This window comes from Rattus norvegicus, chromosome 2 (assembly GCF_021556685.1).
Source record: "Rattus norvegicus strain SHRSP/BbbUtx chromosome 2, alternate assembly SHRSP_T2T, whole genome shotgun sequence".
Classification (NCBI taxonomy): Eukaryota; Metazoa; Chordata; class Mammalia; order Rodentia; family Muridae; genus Rattus; species Rattus norvegicus.
Genome location: NC_141535.1, coordinates 176,482,265 through 176,501,813, shown reverse-complemented (window position 1 = coordinate 176,501,813; position 19,549 = coordinate 176,482,265). Strand labels below are relative to the sequence as shown.

General features: G+C 54.3%; 2 protein-coding genes and 1 long non-coding RNA gene across 10 annotated transcripts; 2 read left to right on the top strand and 1 right to left on the bottom strand.

Annotated features, from left to right (window-relative positions):
- The first annotated feature begins 224 nt into the window (after positions 1-224).
- Adam15 (ADAM metallopeptidase domain 15) lies at positions 225-10,767 on the top strand. Of its 8 annotated transcripts, none has more exons than XM_087631721.1 (23): positions 225-412; positions 1,661-1,770; positions 2,363-2,439; positions 2,836-2,914; positions 3,304-3,380; positions 3,469-3,694; positions 4,547-4,612; positions 4,703-4,771; positions 4,850-5,019; positions 5,140-5,224; positions 5,680-5,828; positions 5,936-6,110; positions 6,293-6,385; positions 6,544-6,848; positions 6,937-7,132; positions 7,333-7,410; positions 8,005-8,077; positions 8,301-8,439; positions 8,806-8,875; positions 9,451-9,522; positions 9,927-9,998; positions 10,226-10,350; positions 10,454-10,765. In XM_087631721.1, the coding sequence occupies exons 1-23, from the start codon at positions 334-336 to the stop codon at positions 10,494-10,496; spliced, it is 2,628 nt and encodes an 875-aa protein (XP_087487847.1). In that variant the 5' UTR covers positions 225-333; the 3' UTR covers positions 10,497-10,765.
- Positions 4,581-12,717, bottom strand: LOC147996355 (uncharacterized). The gene is made up of 2 exons (XR_015676437.1): positions 12,407-12,717; positions 4,581-5,324 (listed from the first exon to the last, which is right to left on the bottom strand). It is a non-coding gene; the product is annotated as an uncharacterized LOC147996355 (long non-coding RNA).
- Efna4 (ephrin A4) lies at positions 12,413-16,662 on the top strand. The gene is made up of 4 exons (NM_001107692.1): positions 12,413-12,586; positions 14,949-15,244; positions 15,592-15,660; positions 16,003-16,662. The coding sequence occupies exons 1-4, from the start codon at positions 12,474-12,476 to the stop codon at positions 16,137-16,139; spliced, it is 615 nt and encodes a 204-aa protein (NP_001101162.1). The 5' UTR covers positions 12,413-12,473; the 3' UTR covers positions 16,140-16,662.
- Positions 16,663-19,549: the final 2,887 nt, after the last annotated feature.

Below are 19,549 nucleotides of genomic sequence, written 5' to 3'. Positions count from 1 at the left end.
CTGTGGCTGGTGCTTCTCAGGGATCGGGGACTGGGTGATCCGGAAGAATGGGCCCGCACAACCCGCACGAAGTCGGGCCACAGACCGGACGCAGGATGGAGAGAAGGCGCGAGCGAGCCTTGTAGGGTTCAAGTCGATCCCTGTAGTTGCCGGAAAGTGGCTGCGCTGGGCGGCAGGGGCGGAGCCTCACCCGGGGTTGGGCGGAGCCTTAGCCGGGGCGGGGCGGGGCCTAGTGGCTGTGCTGCGCGGAGCTGGTGTCCGACGCGGCCCCGGCTGCTCCTCCACGCTTAGCCCCGCACCTGCTGCCCTCGTCCGGCCCGGAGCTCCGCGGCCATGCGGCTGGCGCTGCTCTGGGCCCTGGGACTCCTGGGCGCGGGCAGCCCTCGGCCCTCCCCGCCGCTGCCAAATATAGGTGAGTTCCCAGCCGATAGTGGGTCGAGGGGATAACTGGAAAGCGGTACAAGGAAACCCGGAGGCATAGGGGTACTGGGGTCTGACGGAGCCTAGCCAGAGAGCAGCCTGCCCGGTCTACTGACCAAAGCCTAGGGCCAGGATATTTGGCGGGGAGGAGGAGGATGAGGAGGAGAATGAGGAGGAGGAGGAGAAGGAGCAGCAGCAGCAGCAGCAGCAGCAGCAGCAGCAGCAGCAGCAGCAGCAGCAGCAGCAGCATAGGGAGGATGGTGTCTTCTCCCCAGAAGTCCAGAGTTATCCCCGCAGACACTTTGAGTCTCCAGCACTGAAGAGCGTGCCCGGGACCCCCTCTGATCATGGAAAGTCACTCCGTAGGACTGACGTCTCTAGGGCCTAGCTGTCAGTTCTACTCTATGAAATGGCAGGACTAGACACGGCTAGTGGGGTTTTAGTGAAAAGGATTATTTTCAGCCGTTCATTCCAGACCTGGGCGGCCAGCACCGCTCACTCGGGTGCGGTTGCCACCAGAAGCCTGGTGAAGCGGGAGGGGCCCGGAGGAGCCAAGGGAGGGAGCATTCGCCAGGAAAGAGACTGGGACACCAACTCCTCCTTGGAACTTTCACTTCCCGCTGCTGTCTTGGGCTGGGGGCCGAGAGGGTAGGCGGGGGGGTGGAGTGTCCGGAGAGGAGCGGGCCATTGTTGGGGGGTGCTGGCGGAGGAAGCGGAGGCTGTTGGGAACGGGTGCGCCTGACTGGGCATCAAGGCTGTTTAGAGAGGTCGGAGTGTTTGCACTGCTCACCCAGAGATGGGCGTTCCCGGTAGGCATCTCTACTGTGAGGGAAAAGGAAGGGCAAGTGGGCACCAAGCCATAAGGCTTCTCCTAGTCCTAAGAAAGAGCATTCCTGATTGGGTGGGGAGTGTGACTGAGAAGGGATGGGAACAAGGGAGCCACCCCCGTCCCTCCCCACCCCACCTCCGTGAAAACCTTGGGATTGGCCAGAGGGAAGACAAGGAGGGGCTGCAAGTGGATAAGCTGAACTTGCTTTGGAGACTTATGGGTGAAATCCGTAAGTTGGGAAAGAACCCCTTCCTTCCCGTACCCTCCTTTAAATCCCAGCAGGCAGTGCAGGAGCCCTTAAGTCACTGATAGCCTCATGTTCTGGGAGTCAGTAGGTCTGAGGACACAAGTGACTTCAGCCTTGCTAGGGATTCCCTTAGCAATCTCTTAGGATGTTCTGGGACCCTGCAGGAGGTACTGAGGAAGAGCAGCAAGCCAGCCCAGAGAGGACCCAGAGTAGATCCTTGGAGAACCAGGTTGTTCAGGACAGCCCCCCAATTAACCTAACAGAAGTGCTTCAGGTAAGTCCCAGCCTGCTAATAATATTTTCTCCATTCTCACCCTCCACATCATTAATCATCTTGAGGGCAAAGTTTGGCTATATGGCCAGTAACAGGTCCATCCAGGTCCCGGTACTTTCCCTCAGCACCTGGCTTCACTCAGCTCTTTTCCCTCTACACATACATGTGTCTGCCCCAACTGGTCCATCCATGTACACTGGGAGAGTTCTGACACTAAGCCTCCTTCTTTCAACTCCTGCTGTTCTCTTTTTCAGTGGGGGAGAGGTCTGGAAAGGGACAGGGACAGACAGACAGATGCACACTTTCTGAAGCTGAGTCAGAGGAAGGGCTGGGGCCTGTGCTGGGTCCTTCATGGTGCTTCCTCTCTGGGCAGGAAGCCGAGAAGGGGTGGCTCAGATACCTTCCTTGACCTCCCCACATAAGCCCCTAGAACAATGCCCCAGTCCAGGCAGGGTTTCCTGGACCCTCCCATGGGATCCCCCAACCAGTGACCTAATCATTGGTTCTCTCCTGAGAGCCTGAGGTTTTCTAGTTATAAAGGATAGAAGTCGTGGGCAGGGCTAGGGAGGTGACATGCCTCTGGTGTCCACAGACTGGTTTACCTGAGACCCTGAGGATTGGATTGGAGCTGGACGGTGAGAATCATATCCTGGAGCTTCAACAGAATAGGTAAGGTGGCAGGCATGAGTACTTACTGGGAGGTGATTTACATAACCTTTCCCATGCACTGAGTACTAAGCACCTACACTCAGGGACTCCTTCACCCCAATCCTATAAGGTAGATGCTATTATGTAGTTATCCTGCTTTAACATCTGACGACGTTACAGCCCAGAGAAATTAAATAACTTGTCTGAGTTCATACAGTTATAGATGTCAAAAGTCATATTGGAACTCAGGCAAGAGGAGATAACAGCTCATCCTTCAGACTCTGTGGCCTCAGGGGAACTGAGTGGTTAGATTGGTGGCATTGCCTGGTCCTTAACATATCCTTGTCCACCTCAGGCCCTTGCTTTCACTGCAACACCCTGTGAGGTGGCTCAAATCCTGCTCTCTTTTCCTCACAGAGATCTGGTCCCTGGCCGCCCGACTCTGGTGTGGTATCAGCCTGACGGCACCCGAATGGTCAGCGAGGGGCACAGTCTGGTGAGTCAGGCTTTCGTGCTGTTGCAGGCCTGGGCAAAAGAGGGAAGGAAGAAGAGAGGATGGCAGCCCTGGAGGAAATGGGAGGGTTCTGCCTGTCTGCCTGTCTTTTTTTTTTTTTTTTTTAAAGATCTATTTATTTTATGTATATGAGTTCTATAGCTGTCTTCAGACACACCAACAGACAGCATCTGATCCCATTACAGATGGTTGTGAGCCACCAAGTGGGTGCTGGGAATTGAACTCAGGACCTCTGGAAGAACAGCCAGTGCTCTTAACCACTGAGCCATCTCACCAACTCCAGGTTCTGCCTGTCTTTGCTGGCTTTGTCTCTAGGGTTGTCTGGTCTTCCCTGTGAGCTGGTGCTTACTAATGTGGTTTCCCTGCTGTAGGAAAACTGCTGCTATCGAGGACGAGTTCAGGGCCGCCCCAGCTCTTGGGTCTCCCTCTGTGCCTGCTCTGGGATCAGGTACTGTGAGTGGGTTATATATCAGGGGAGAGGATAACACAGTCAGGCAGGGTGTCAAAACACTCTGACTCTCCATCTTTTTCGTTAGGGGGCTGGTAGTCCTGTCCCCTGAGAGAAGCTATACACTGGAGCTGGGACCTGGAGACCTTCAGCGTCCTCTCATTGTTTCTCGGATCCAAGACCTCCTCTTGCCAGGCCACACCTGTGCCCCAAGCTGGCATGCATTTGTGCCCACCGAGGCAGCACCAGACCTCCTTTTGGAACAGCACCGCCTTCGCAGGGTGAGGAGACAGACTCAGAGCCCAGACCCCAGGGTGGGTAGCTGCTGCTGCTGACTGAACCACCTCCATGTTCCCAGCACGTGTGAACACTGCCTCCTTTGCTCTTCCTAGCAACCTGGGAAGCCAGTGCTGCCCAAAGCTCTATTATGAAGAAATTGTAATTCACAAAGATGGAGGCTACACTATAGTGTGAAAATGAAAGCAGGTTGCTATGTCAAGTGCTCAGAACTGTGCCAGAATACTACTGTTATGTGATGTCAGCTGTTATTCGGTTGTTTTGGTGTTTGTCTGTCTGCCTCCTGAGTACCGGGGTTAAAGGTCTGCACCGTCAAACCCACCCATAATAGGTTTTGGTTTGCTTTTGTTTGTTTGTGTTTGTTTAAAGATAGGGTCTCTCTATGTAGCCTTGGCTGTCCTGGAACTTAACCAGGCTGGCCTTGAACTCACAGAGATCCACCGGCCTCTGCCTGTGCTGGGATTAAGGACGTGTGCCAGTATGCCTGGCTTTAGTTCGTATTTTTAAAAATAGAAGGAAGACAGGTTTGACGGTACCCAAGTGTATCCTAGCAGTTGTTTGGGAATCAGAGGCAGGAGGGGATCGAGGTCACTACCGACCTGAGCTGCACCTCAAGACGCTATCTGATAAAAACCCAAAGTTTGGTTTTGTTTTCAGTGAGAAGCAGAGTTTGGAGTGGGAAAACACAGTCCCATTATCAGCTTCTTAATCTGTTCTTGGTCCACTATGGGCAGGTCTCTGACCTCTCACGCTCCCCACAAGGTCTTCATCCTCTTAACTACTCAAAGTAGGCATAGACTCACCATGCCTAGCCTGAGGCCATGGCCCTGGGGAGAATCTGCCTGACGCATCCCATTTCTTGTCCACAGCTTAAGCGGGATGTAGTAACAGAGACGAAAATTGTCGAACTGGTGATTGTGGCTGATAATTCAGAGGTGAGTGTGTTGACACAATAGCCCTCTCCCGCTCCCTGCCCCATCCCCACTTTCCTATCACATTTCAAGGTAACCCCACTTGGCCCCCAGGTCAGGAAGTACCCTGACTTCCAACAACTGCTGAACCGAACACTAGAAGTGGCCCTTCTGCTAGACACAGTGAGTCTGGGGCTGGGTAGGAAGCCCATTGCTCTCTTACTGCAGCCCCGCCCCTTTTCTGAGCCTCCGCCCATTCAGTTCTTCCAGCCCCTGAATGTCCGGGTAGCACTTGTGGGCCTAGAGGCATGGACCCAGCGCGACCTGATAGAGATGAGCTCCAACCCAGCTGTCCTGCTAGACAACTTCCTCCGCTGGCGCCGGACAGACTTGCTGCCTCGACTGCCCCATGATAGTGCCCAGCTTGTGACGTAAGGATCCCAGTCTCCGCTCGGAGCCTGATGCTATCCTGTCAGGGCCGAGTGCGCCTCCCTTCTGTTCCCGAGGCTCCGACGATGGCTTTAGACTGATCTCTCACCTCTGTCCCACAGTGTTACTTCCTTCTCTGGGCCCATGGTGGGCATGGCCATTCAGAATTCCATCTGTTCTCCTGACTTCTCGGGAGGTGTGAATATGGTAAGCGATCTGCAGGTCTCCTCATTTCCGGTTACGCCTTTCCACTGTCTGGGGGCCTTTATTCACCGAACACTCTCTTCAAACTTGTCCAAGCTCAGAGCTGTGGGGAAAGAAGGCAGAGGGCCACAAAGTGGCCTTTACTTGTCCCAGAATTCGTGTGTGACCAGTTCATCATGGAATACAGAGTTGTCACTTACGACACCTTTGCGTTTCTAGGGGGAACAGGAGGCCCAAAGGCAGAGGTGATATCTAGGGGATATATGGGGTAGGGAAGTTGAGCTAGAACTTAGATTCCATGCAGACAGGCTTGGGCTCTCCCACTTTAGTAACAATTAAGGAGGGAGCAGTATCCAGGGGAACAGATGTGGAGGGAATGGAAATAGTTGGGGTTGGCTGTCCATTGTGTTGAGTCCAGGCTGGGGTCAGACCTGGGGTGTTTCCCTCCCTGATGACAGGACCACTCGACAAGCATCTTAGGAGTTGCCTCCTCCATTGCCCACGAGTTGGGTCACAGCCTGGGCCTAGACCACGATTCACCTGGGAACAGTTGTCCCTGTCCAGGTCCAGCCCCAGCCAAGAGCTGCATCATGGAGGCCTCCACAGAGTGAGTAACAGTGGGGGTGGGGGTGGGGGGATGGGATGTTAGGATGCATGAGAGTAAGGCAAGGTCGGAAGAGCCTCTAGCCCAGCTCCCCTTGCTACTCTCCTCAGTTTCCTACCAGGTCTGAACTTCAGCAACTGCAGCCGATGGGCCCTGGAAAAAGCCCTCCTAGATGGGATGGGCAGCTGCCTCTTTGAATGGCCACCCAGCCGGGCCCCTATGTCCTCTTTGTGTGGAAATATGTTTGTGGACCCTGGAGAGCAGTGTGACTGTGGCTTCCCAGATGTGAGCTCCTGACCCCAAAGCCTTGCCCACTCCCATCTGTGCCCTCACCCTGATTATTCAGTCCTAAGTTTCCTGGGTAGCTTTCTGGCTCTGACCTGGGTTTGCTCCCTGGGTGGACTGACCGGATGGCCTGTGTGCTGGAGCTGCTCTGAGGCTCAGCTCCCTCTGTCCCTTGCCTGCAGGAGTGCACTGATCCTTGCTGTGACTATTTTACCTGCCAGCTGAGGCCGGGAGCACAGTGTGCATCTGACGGACCCTGTTGTCAAAACTGCAAGGTGGGCACAGACTAGGCCTCCTGCAGAGCTCACCCTCCAGGTGCCAGGGTCAAAGACTCACCCTGAGTTCTGACCCTGAGCTCTGACTCTGAGCTCTGACTCTGAGCTCCTGGCTGACTCTGCCCAGTGCCTACTTTGATGTTCTCCACCCTCCACAGTTACAGCCAGCTGGCTGGCAGTGCCGCCTTCCCACAGACGATTGCGATTTGCCTGAGTTCTGCCTAGGAGATAGCTCTCAGTGCCCCCCTGACATCAGGCTTGGGGACGGTGAGCCTTGTGCTAGTGGAGAGGCTGTGTGTATGCATGGGCGCTGTGCCTCCTACACCCGGCAGTGCCAGTCGCTTTGGGGACCTGGGGCCCAGCCTGCTGCACCACTTTGCCTCCAAACAGCCAACACTCGGGGTAATGCCTTTGGGAGCTGTGGGCGCAGCCCCAGTGGTAGCTACATGCCTTGCAACCTTAGGTAAGTGGAGAGAACTGGCTTTTCCTGAGTCTGTGGGAACCTTGGTGCTTCTTCTACCAACCCTGCTTGCCTTTCTCCCTACCCCCAGAGATGCCATTTGTGGGCAACTACAGTGCCAGTGGGGTAGGAACCAGCCTCTGCTGGGCTCAGTCCAAGATCAGCTCTCGGAGGTCCTGGAAGCCAATGGGACACAATTAAACTGCAGCTGGGTAGATCTGGACTTGGGCAATGATGTGGCCCAGCCTCTCCTGGCTCTACCTGGCACTGCCTGTGGCCCTGGCCTGGTGAGTAGTGACTGAAGCCAGGTGGGAAGACATCTGACACACGGCAAGCTGTGCCCGGGAAGCCAGATTCTTCAGCTTAAAGTCTTGTTTTCTCAGCCAGCTTCAGTTTCATGTCTGTGAAAGGGAGCCTCACAGCCTCACAGGCCCCTGTCCCTCTAAAGCTTTGAGATGTGATCTCTGCTTTTCTCTCTATGGAGCAGGTATGCATTGGCCATCGATGCCAGCCTGTGGATCTCCTGGGAGCACAGGAATGCCGCAGCAAATGCCATGGCCATGGGGTGAGCTGGTGTGGAAGGGATGAAAGGGGAAGGGAGCCTGGTGAAGGGAAATGTACGGACTTAGAGGCAGACATGCCTTGGTTCCAGTCTTTGCCACTTCCTGGGGCATGATGTTAGCCTCCTGGGGGTGTTCCCTCTTCCAAGTGGGCATTAAGAGTGCTGCCCGTATCCTGAGAGCGGCTAACTAGTGACCAGGCTATTAAAGGTAGTGTTAGCTTGCTGACATTTCCCCTGGCATGGATGAAGATGCCCCCTCTCCACGACTGTCTGTCTATCCACTATCCACAGTGCTCCTGTCAATCTGAGAAGCCTTGGGGTAGGGGTGGGGTGGGGGTGAGGGTGGGAAGAATTCTTGAAAAGCTGGCAGTGGTGGTGCATGCCTTAGTCCCAGCACTTGGCAGGTAGAGGCAGGTGGATTTCCGAAGTCGAGGGCAGCCTGGGCTATAGAGTGGATTCTAGCAAAGTCAGGGATACACAGATAAATCCTGTCTTGGAGAGCAAGAACAAAACAAAACAGAAGGAAAAGGAAAGTCACTCACAGGGAAGCGGTCCTGTCTTACAAATGCCTTCATCGCTCGCTTTTTGTACCTCCAGGTCTGCGACAGCAGCAGGCACTGCCACTGTGACGAGGGCTGGGCACCTCCTGATTGCATGACCCAGCTCAGAGGTAGCTAGAGGATGGGCCCATGGCATGGGGAAGGGTGGGAGAGCTTTGACCATCTCCTTTCTCCTTGGTCCCCTTCCTGACCCCTTTACTCTGTGTCCCTTGACTCTATGACTCATGAAGCTGTCTTTGGTTCCTGAGGACTTGGCCTCCTCCCTACCTCTGTTCCTCTTTCAGTAGAGAGTTCTTAGCCATACCTACCCTCAGTTTGGACCTCTCTCCATAGCAACCAGCTCCCTGACCACAGGCCTGCTCCTCAGCCTCCTGTTGTTATTGGTCCTCGTACTACTTGGTGCCAGCTACTGGTACCGTGCCCGCCTGCATCAGCGGCTCTGCCAGCTCAAGGGATCCAGCTGCCAATATAGGTATAAACATCCTGTCCCTGCTCCTATTTCCTTCGATTAGGGACAGTTCTGGAACCCTGATTCTAAAGGCTCCAAGCCATGCAGTCCTTATCCCTTGTTTCTAAGTCCCAACTCTCAGACCGTGAGTTTTCTGACTACCATTCCTACCTACCCACCTATCATCTCTGCCCATTTCCCTTAACTTCACCCCCAGAGACTAGGGCCACTTCTCCCAGGACTCCAAGGTAGGGGAAAGGGAGCCTTCTTCTTCTTAACCACACCCCTAAGCCACACACAGCTACCCTCCAAGGGCCATGGGGTTAATTTTTCCCAGATCAGCAGGTAGGTGGCTAATTCCACTTTCCCTTTGCCTTTCTTCATATTCAGGGCAGCCCAATCCGGTCCTCCTGAGCGACCAGGACCTCCACAGAGGGCACAGCAGATGCCAGGCACTAAGGTAAGCCCTGGATGCCAGAGGAAAGAGAGTCCACGTTACTTGCTACCTACCTCAGGGCCTCAGAGGTAGCACTAAAGGTTCAGGACTCAGAAAAGACATGAGTGCTCAGTCAATTCAAGGAGTCAGGACCAGTAAGTAACCAGGCAGAGAAACAAGTACAGCAAGAGTGGATGAGCCAGTCACCCCCAGGAGGCTCTGCTGAGCTTTGAGCTGTCCAAATCAGTGGCTTTGAGAGGTGGTTCTAGCCGTACCCTTCACCATGACCAGAGCTATGGGATCATGGGGCCTTGTGCAAAAGGATCTTCCGAGTTCTAAGATCTGATAAGGCCCAGGACATCATGTGTGAAAGGATGCCAAGTGCCCAGGGCCTAAGCCCCTCTACCTTTAATGGCAAGAGGGTGTATATGGAGTCAGCCTTCGTGTCCCACCATCACATGCCACTCCCCGCATGCAGCTCATTGACCTCCCACTGCCTCTGGGGCCCCGCTGCCCTGTCTGAACACTAACCCCTTTCTGCCCACATCTGTCTGTTTCCTCCTGCCCATTCTGCCTGTCTGCTCCTCCTGCCCTCTCAGCAAGCTAATGTCAGCTTTCCAGTACCCCCCTCCAGGCCGCTGCCACCTAACCCCGTGCCCAAGAAACTCCAGGTAAATCTGGGCTGGGCCTTGCCCTGGCTCAGGACAGGTGGGAGGTGTGGTGCCCAATCGCAGTTCTCATCCCTGCTTCCCCCCAGTGGTGTTCTTCATTAGGGGACCAGGGTGCCCCCTCAGCCTTCAAAGTCCCAGAAGCAGCAAAGGGTGAGCCTCCCGCTATGGTCTCTACTACCACCTGGTGGTCAATAGTAGGACTACAGCCATCAGGGACTCCACGATTGATCCGCACCTTCCTTCCCCGAGCCTCCTGTCAATTGGCAAGCACCCAAAGCCCTCTGCGCATGCTCCCATTTTCCCTCGAGCCCCCTGGCTGACTTTGCATGTTGACCCCTGGGTAGCGTCTGCATGCTCACTTCCTTTGACCGCGCTTTCGATCCACCGCTCCTCTCTTTGTTCAGGCTGAGCTGGCTGACCGATCCAATCCCCCCACTCGCCCTCTGCCCGCTGACCCTGTGGTGTGGCGCCCAAAGGTAACAGTAAGGGGGAGCAGGACATTGCCTCTCCTACCTAGAGCCATGGTGGCAATGGGCCATGGGAGACAGGATACCTCCCTCTATGTCTGAAGGCATCTATCCCAGTGGCACCTCTGGTAGTGACAGGTTTGTTTGGAGACAAAGGTGACCTCTAGCACTGCTCCTAGACCCCTGCATTGTGGGTGAGAAACATGACATCCTTCCAAACTGGCCTTCTCTCTCAGCCTCAGGGGCCTACCAAACCCCCACCCCCAAGAAAGCCACTGCCCGCCAACCCACAGGGCCGGCCCCCGCTGGGTGACCTGCCTGGCCCAGGAGATGGAAGCTTGCAGCTGGTAGTGCCTTCCAGGTAGGTGAAGAGGGTGTTGCTGAGGATAGGTGCCTTGCTGCCCGTGAGGCATCTAGGTAAAGAGTAATGACCCTTTTTTCTTCTTGGCTTTTCTAAACTCCAGGCCTGCCCCACCACCCCCAGCAGCATCTTCGCTCTACCTCTGACCCCTCGAGATTCGGCTGTCTCCTGCTCAGTTCTAGGACTTAAAGTGGAACCTCTGTCTGAATCTCCCACAAAACACTAGAGAAGCAGAAGCTTAGACAATATGGCATCCAGCCCTAAAGAACCACCAGGCGCTGTTCAGTAGTACCTGGGACCCACTGAATTACCTGCAGCTGAGTGTTGGGAAGGGGCTGGGGCTGGAGTAGGTGGTGGAAGGACGGGAATGTGGTCTGTCTCTGCTCTGTTGTAATAAATGTGAGGTCTTGGAATATGTCTGCTCCTGGAAGCTGGGTAGTTCCTGCTGTGTTTGCAGGCCTGGCCACTAGGAGACGCTGCTGGGTCAGACCAGGGCCTGTCGGAGAGGACGACTTCCCTGAAAGGGTCAATAAGAATGTGTCATTTGGGATGCCTGTAGCATGTTTCTGCCCAGTCTGGGACGGATGGCCTCTGGTCTCCCAAGTTCTCCCCGACAATGCTACTCAGCCCCCACCACAGCTATAGACCAATGACCTAAGTCGTCAGACCTGCATCCCCACCCTCTGACCAGTGGCTGGGAAAATGGATCTAACTGGTGTTCTCAGAGACCTGAGCCTGGGCGGAGCAGGGCAGCGGCTGCTTGGATTCCAAGGCTTCACACCTGCCTCCTCCACCTCCCTGCCCCCACCTGAAGTTTCCAGAACAAAGGTGCTTTGTACTGATTGCTACCACCTCATCATTTAGACCTCAGGACTGAAGCCTCCTGGGAGAGAGAAGGTGTGTGTGGATAAGGGGCAGGCCCCCCACAATGGTCACCCGGCACGATGCCTAAGGCTCTAGAGGAATGTCTGGGGGTGTCCCCAGAGCCACTTCAGTCCTTCCTCTGCCAGTGCAAAGCAAAAGAACAATGCATGGAAGGGAATTCTGCTTCAGCCTCCAAAAGTATCTGGAGTTTCAGATGCTAGCCAGTGTGTGTGTGTGTGTGTGTGTGTGTGTGTGTGTGCGCGCGCGCGCGCGCGCGCCTGTGTGCACACACTCCCTGCCCCCAGTAGGATCTTCCTGTGTAGTTCAAGCTGACTAGAATGCTGGATTGAGACTCTGGGTGTAATTCATGTGCCATCCAGCTCCAGCCTCCCAGACTTCAGTAGGGCTTTCTACCTTGAACCAATGCAGACACAAAGGACAAGATCTAAACAAAACCAAACCAGCCTTCTTAGCTGGTGGTGCATAAGCGCGTGGGTGTAATTCCAGCACTGGGGAGGATGGGGTAGGAGGATCATTGCCAGTCTGAAGCCAGCCTGGGTTACAATATAAGTTCCAGGCCAGCCAGACTTTAGTGTTAAGACCCCGTTTTAAACAAAATAAAGCACAACATAGGATTTGAAAGAAGACAGCCTTGGTAAAGTGGTTACCTGAATTTGGATAACCAGCACCAGTGTAAAAAGCCCTAAGTTTAGTGGTTTACTTCGGTTAACCCCACCGTGGGTGGGAGGGGTGAGGTGGGGCTAGGAAACAGGAGGCTCCCTACCCCCCTCAACCCCAAGCTTACAGGACTGCAAGCTGAACCAATCAGCGAGCTCCGGGTTCAATGAGAGACCCTGTCTCAAAAAATAAGGTGGAGAAGGAATAAGGCAAGACCTCCGCCTCATGACAACTCGCGCCGACACGTACACACACACAGAAAACCAAAGCGGTCAGATACTAATTCCTTAGTGGAATATCCCCTATGCCACCCTCTCCCAGCACAGTGAGATAACAAAGGGAAGCTTTGGCTAACCTGGAGCGCACAGGAAGCGCAAAGGGTTAACAAGAGTTGGCTCTGGGTGGAGAGGCGGAGACGAGTTTTCATTGGTGGAAAGTTACCCAGGGGTGTGGTCTAAGAGTCTCCACACCCCCTCCTCCTTTCCGTACCCCCCACCCCCCTCCACTTTTGTACCTTTCTCGCCGGGACAGAGAAGTGGGCCGGGACCAGCCGGGCCAGACCAGACTGGACCCCAGGGGCGATGCGGCTGTTGCCCCTGCTGCGGACTGTGCTCTGGGCCGCGCTGCTCGGCTCGCGCCTGCGGGGGTGCTCCAGCCTCCGCCACTCTATCTACTGGAACTCCACTAACCCCAGGTAGCACGGCCGAAGGAGGCGAGCGCCAAGCTGGGCCCGCGCGCTCCCAGGCTGTGCGCGTGCCCGCTGCTCGCCTTTTTGCAAGGCGCTGTCTGAGCCCTGCCCAGCCGCGCGATGGGGCTCCTTTGTTTGAGCCGGCGGGGGAGGGGCGAGGCGTGCCCGGGGTCCCCCCCGCCCGCACGTGTTGGGGGGGCGGGCGGAGGACCCTAGTCCTGAGGGTGGTAGGTTGGAGTCTGAAAGCAGGGAGCGGAGGGGGCCTGGGCCCGTATTCTGGGTCCCGCCCCCCTTTTCTAGGGAGCCCTAACCTCCGGCGGGCAGAAGCTGGGGTGGACCGCTGAGAACCAGGGAGGGATCTTTACCCTAGTGAAAGAACGTGAGTTCCTCTCTGGTTCTGAGAGCCTCTCGGGCCCCTGATATCTCTGCTTCCATCTTGGTCTTATTTCTGTCCAATCTTGGCCCTGCCCTTCCAGCTGATTCACCTGTGGGCCAGTCATTTGACCTTGCTAACCTCAGTTATGTCACCTACAAAATGGGCTAATAATACCCAGTACCCTGGGAAGCAAGCGGACGGTGCTGAGGTCAGGCTTGTGAAAAGGTGCGCGGTTGTACAGATTTAAATGCTTACTTCTTCCTCTCTGCTGAGCTGGCTGCCTTTGAACCTCGGAATTTTTTGTTGTTTGCATCCTGCTTCCCATTTCTCCCTGCCTCTCTGCCTTCCCCATCTGTTTTCCTTTCTGATTTTCTACTCAGACAATCTGTAGCTCTGTTCATTTATTCACTAACATTTGATAAGCACATACTGTGTGTCAAGACCAGCGCTGAGCCGCTGGGCATTACTAATGAAACCTGCCCTGTGGGAGGCCACAGCCCCCAGGAGGGCAGGCCTAAAGGCTGTCATTCCAATAACAGTCCTGAGTGATAAGAACTATTGTCCTGGACTCTGACTTCTAGAAGCTCGGTTCCAGACCCGTGCCTCAGCCCCCAGCCCTTGAGTTTCCAGTTCATTCACCAAATCCACAAGTATTTCCTGAGTTCTAGCTTCACAGGGGGTCCTTTTCCACACCCAGCGTAATGAAACATACAAAGACCCTATCTTTCCTATCTTGCTTTCTAGTGGTCTGAGCTAAGCCGGAGAATCCTTCTAATCAGGAGTTCCTGGCCACCCATTGAAGGATGTTTAGAGGCCTTTTCTAAACCACGCTTTGTTGTGTGTGTGCTTGGGTTGGAGGCAGGGCTCATTCAGTATTTGGTGCTGTGGGGGTGGCTATCCCGGCCCTTCTCACCTGTACTGAGTCCCTCGGGCTGCTTCTGAGAAGTGAGGAAGAGGATCTTGATAGTGTGCAAGGCCTGTCTTTGTAATCCGAATTTACTGGGCTGGTCAAGAAAGGAAGCTGGGCTGTGTCTGGTGTCACATACCTGTGATCCCAGTCTTTGGAGGACTGAGGTCACACATGGGGCTCTGGGAACTCCACCTCCAGAGAAGCCTCCATCACATGTACATACCCACGTATACATCCATACATAGCTAAAAAAAAAAAAAAAAAAAAAAAAAAAAAAGGATAAAATGAATGAAGACTTAGGTAAAGCAGGAGGATCATGAGTTCAAGGCCAGCCTGGGATCTCTAAAGAGAGAAAAAGAGCCCACCTGCCCGTTTTCTTTGTACCATTTTTTTTCACTGTGGGAGGGGGGCAAGAGTCTGCTTGATGTGTCTGATACTGAAAACCCTCAGAACTCCCACTTCATCTTGGTAACTATGCTGTGAGCATATAGCTGCTCCCTGCCTTAGCCTCCTGGTAACTTTTACCCTCTTAGCACTTCCCAAGCACAGATGGTAAGCCAGGCACCAAAGGGGGCCCCAGGGAGGATGGGCTGCAGGGAAGGTGTCCCCTCAGCAATAAGCAAGCCTCATGGGCTGGACACTGCAGCTCTGGCCTCTCCAACACTGACTTAATGATCTTATTTCTTGCTTCTCCAGTCTCCCGAGGTATTCAGTCTGGGCATTGGCACAGGCGTGTAAGCTCAGCTACTTGGAAGGCTAGGACAGGAGGATCGTAGGTTCAAAGCCTGCCTGAACTATAGAGTGAGTTCATGGACAGCCTGGGCAATTTAGCAACACCCTGTTCCAAAAGAAAAAGTAAAAAAGCTAGTTATAACTCAGTAACAGAACATTTAGTTCAATCCTAGCTGCCAAAAAAAAGGGGAGACATTTTCTTTTTGAAAAGGGGTGGATCGTTCTTAGAAAATCATGCCTTCCTGAGCTATCCCATCTCTAGTGGTTGTGACAGAGGTGGGCCCAGACCCACATGTGCCCCAGTTGTCCCGTGCTACAACCCGTCAGCCTACACTCCCTCGTGCCCACAGGTTGCTTCGAGGAGATGCCGTGGTGGAGCTGGGCCTCAACGATTACCTAGACATCTTCTGCCCACATTATGAGAGCCCAGGGCCCCCAGAGGGCCCGGAAACGTTTGCATTATACATAGTGGACTGGTCAGGCTACGAGGCCTGCAAGGCAGAGGGGGCAAATGCCTTCCAGCGCTGGAATTGCACGCTACCTTTTGCGCCTTTTGTCCCTGTTCGATTCTCCGAAAAGATTCAGCGCTTCACACCGTTCCCGCTGGGCTTCGAGTTCTTGCCTGGAGAGACTTACTACTACATCTGTGAGTGAGCGGCTCACGCTGCCTCCTGGGGAAAGTGGGGAGAAGAATGGGGCTCTTTGCCTTTGTGTCAGAGCCTAAAGTAAGGAGGAAGGCAAGGCTGTGGGGAAGGGAGCTGTGGCTCCTAATGCTTAAGAGAGTTGGGTTTTGCTTGGGACGAGAGAGGTCAGTGAGCAGTTCAACTGAGTCTGGGCAGAGAAGAGAGTGTGAAAGCCAGGAAGGACTAGGGAGATGCCGAGAGCTGTGGATGGGCCACTACGTGGTGTGCCTCCCACAGGAAGAGGGCCTGATACAGCCTAACACCAGGGAATGGTTTTCTGCACTAACTTTTTCCTCCCAATTTCCTACAGCGGTGCCAACTCCGGAGAGTCCTGGCCAGTGCCTGAGACTCCAGGTGTCTGTCTGCTGCAAGGAGGACAGTAAGTGAGCCAGGGTCTCCTAGGCAACCCTTCTAGCCAGGTTGGGAAGGAGAAAAGGGTTGGGGAGGAAACAGGAACATCAGGCCTAAGGGGTCGAGACAGAGCTTCAAGCTTCAGACCCTTCTCCCATAAGTCCTCCCTGTAGGAGCGCTGGGCACAGACAATGGGGTCTCCAAGGGCAAGGCCCTTCAAAGTCTTAATTGGACATGAAGACTGCTGACTAGGAAGACTTGGGAATTGGGGTTTGGGAAGGCAGTCTTTGGAAGACTCTAGGAAGTGGGAGCGGCTGGGAGGAACCCGCTGAGGAAGCAGGCAGACCCAGCAGCTCCATCTCCCTTACAGGATCCGAGTCAGCTCATCCTGTCGGGAGCCCTGGAGAAAGTGGCACATCTGGGTGGCGGGGAGGACACGCCCCCAGCCCTCTGTCTCTCCTGCTGTTGCTGCTGCTCCCAATACTCCGTCTTCTGCGAGTTCTGTGAGCCAAGTACACCTTCCCAGTCACCCCAAGGAGCCAGAGCCCTTCCCAGGATCCTCTGTTGAAGGGGTTCCTGCCACCGTACAGGCGATGCCAAGCCAGGCAGACATGATGAAGCTTTGATGTGCAAAGTCGGAGGATCTGAGGTGACCCTTGTAGGTGACTGCTCCCTCACTACAGGCTGAAGAGGAACTGCAAGGAAGCTGCAGACAGTCGGGCACCCAGAAGCATAGCTGCTTTGATGGTCTTGTCTCCTCCCCCTGGAAGACTGGGATTTCAGGGGATCAAATCCTTGAGACACTGGGGGCCAAAGCCAAAGACCTGGGAACCGGTGGGTTCCTGGCCAAGAGCAGAGAAGCCACGGTCTCTGTGGCCTCCAGGCCTCTTCCCAGGAGCAATTGTTGCCCCTTCCAGGGAGCCACTCTCTTGTCTTCTGTGAAGACGGACTTGCCATGAGGTTGAATTTCATGCTGGTTTGTATTTTTTATAAAGTGTTTGGACCAAACCTTCAATAAATCACCCGTTCTAGTGGGGGCATGGTGGCTCACACCTGTAATCCCAGCACTGGGGGTGGGGGGTGGGGGTGGGGACAGTGAGCGGGAAGTCAGTCTTGTATGGGAGGCCCTGTCTCAAAAAGACAATTTAAAAACCAAACAAAACAACCTTGAAGACCAGTGAGAAGGCTCGGCAGGTAAAAGTGCTTGCTGAAGAAGCCTTGATCACCTGAGGTCAATCCCTGGAACCCCCATGGTGAAAAGAGAGAACACACTCCTAAAAGTTGTTCCTTGAACATGCTACATGACACGTCAATGAATATACCACACACGCACACACAAATAATAAACTTAGGTTAAAACCCACCCATCTTTGTGCGGCCCTCCCTTGTGGCTTCTTCCCTGACACCTGAACTCCCTGGGGTCTCAGCTTGGCTTGGCCTGACCTCCATGCCAGCTGTGCCCAGGCCATCCATTCCAGACATCAGTGGGCACCCTTCTGGGCAGTTTGGGATAGGTGCCAGCAGCAGCTGTGGTGCTTGGCACCCTCTCCCACCTCCCCAGCCATCTTCCTGTGCTAGGTGGCAGATGCTGTCGACAATCCATTCTGGCAGTGCCTACTCGCGGGTACTAGGATAAAACCTACGGGAAACAGAAAAGCACCTGGGTTTCAGAATGCGGGAGTCTTAGCTTCGCGCCCTCCAGCCCCCCACCTCCCCAAGGGCACTCTAGGCGGTGCCTGGCCTAGAACTGGGAAGGTGGGGTCAGATCAAAGCCTTCTTCCCCAGCGGCCTCTTTGTTCTGAGCTTTTATAAGGAGAAGGGGGTGGGGCTCAGGAGGGAGGGCTCTTTCACTCTTAGTCCGATACTGTCTCTCTTCTCTCAGATAAGACTGACACCCCTTAATCCGACCAGGTCCATTTTTCTTAACCATGGCCTAGATGGAAGCAGGGGAGCGGGCACCCCTTCCCCTGTAGCTGAGCTTCGTCCTCCCCGGTGCCCCACAGGCTCCTTTGGCTTGGTGCCGGCCTGCCTGGCATGGGGCCAGCGATCGATAGGTGGATGTTGTGCTGATTAGTCCGACCCGGCTGCGGCAGCAAGAGGCAGCGTGTGAACATTATGGGGTGGGGGGTTGAGGAGCAGGCACCAGGATGCTGGGGATTGCGAAGTCTTCCCCCATCTTGCACACCTAGGTTAGACCGGTTCCTCTCTCTAAGGGAATGGAACCTGTCTGTCACACGACTTTGGCTCTCACAGTTCGTGATAATTCTGTGGCTCTAGCTAAGGCTCAGGGTTAAGGACTGTTGCTGCAGGCAGAATAGATTTTGAGTTAATAATCCCTTTATTTGAGGCCACTTTCAGAAGATGCCGCGTTATCAAGTGTATGAGGACCCTAAACTTTGATCTTTAGCAATTAAAAGATGTTTGTGTGAGGAAGAGAAGGCAGACTAAGAACCGTGGGAGGAGCTGTGGGCTGAGTCTTTTGGTCCAGCGTTGGAGTTCCCGTCGCTACCATCTTCCTGGAGGGCGTCTCTGTTGCCATGGAAACCGAAGATACAGTTACCTCGGTCCCTCAAAAGAGAAACCACAAGCAGGGCAAGTCCAGGGCAACCGTTTAGCAGCCCCTGTTCTGGATTCAGAAAAACGGGGTCTCCCCCAGCTTCCCGTGGCCTCATACACCTCTTCGTGGACCCAGCAGGAGCACTGGCAAGCAGCATCAATCCCATAAGCAAAACTTATGGAACTGGGAACCTAGTTGAAGTTCAGACGTATGGCCTCAGTTTCAGACTGCACTTAACACAGATTCGCGCATTTGCAGACATACAGCCCAGGCCTTTGCAGATGCAAGGGCGGATACTGGGGTGGGCACAGGTACCAGGCTTAGGTAGTTGCAAACTAATGCCCTCAGACTGTAGGCCTTCAGGCCAAGCCAGCCCTCTCTTTTTCTGTTTCCTTCCTCATAGTCGTGGGCCCAGATACTTCCAATACAGGCTGAAAGCTCTGGGCGGCCCTACCACACCTGGCTCTACTCATGAGAAGTCTTCGCGATGTGTTCAGAGGCACAGTTCCAAGAGGTTAGGCAGGCATGCAAGTTTTGGGGCGTCGCCGGTCTCCCCTAAATTCAGCTGCGCTAGACGGCTGAGGGTGGGGCCCTCAATTTACTAAGCCAACCCTAGTCTCAGCGGTACAGATGCGAAAACTTCATCTCTCCCTGCCTCACTGATTTGAGAGTCCTTTGCCCAGATTCTGCTCCACACCACGTCGCAAATTGCCCTTCACATTCTGAAGCTGTTTTTACTGTGACGCCCTCCCACCCCGCCTCCTTTTCTTCTTGCTTTTCTATATTCTCTTCCTCCATTCATTCATCCAGTGCTCTGTGAGCTCGTCTGCTATTCTTTTAGCCACACTAACTGGGGCCGTCGGGGGATCCCCAACAGTGACGCAGTTGAAATCTATGGACTCTGGCTTCCAAACAGCCAATAGAATTCCGGAACCTGGGGCATGAGGTCATCAGTGGCAATCTGCATTGGTTCAGGCCTGGGAAAGAAGGTCCCAATAGCAACCAACGGTGCGTCCAAGCATAACCTTGAGAGTGGTCATTGATCCAGCTGCTGGACTCTGTCTACTGTAGCTGCTTTAAGAAAGTAATGGGATGAGGAAGTTGAAGTGGAGTTCAACGTCCTAGGTTCTGTAGCCTTCACCCAACCAAGTTCTTGTCTTACTTAAGATTCTTTTTCTCACTCAGAGCAAAGGTCAGAGTCACTTACCTCAGAAAGTTGAGGTAGGGGTTATTTGCAACAGCCGTAGTGCCTTGGGTGCAGAGCTACTGACGAGGGGAATGTCAATTCTGAGATCTGTGTGTTCATCTGCATATCGTCTGCATCTCATTTGCATTCTGTTCATTTAAGGTCAAATTGGGC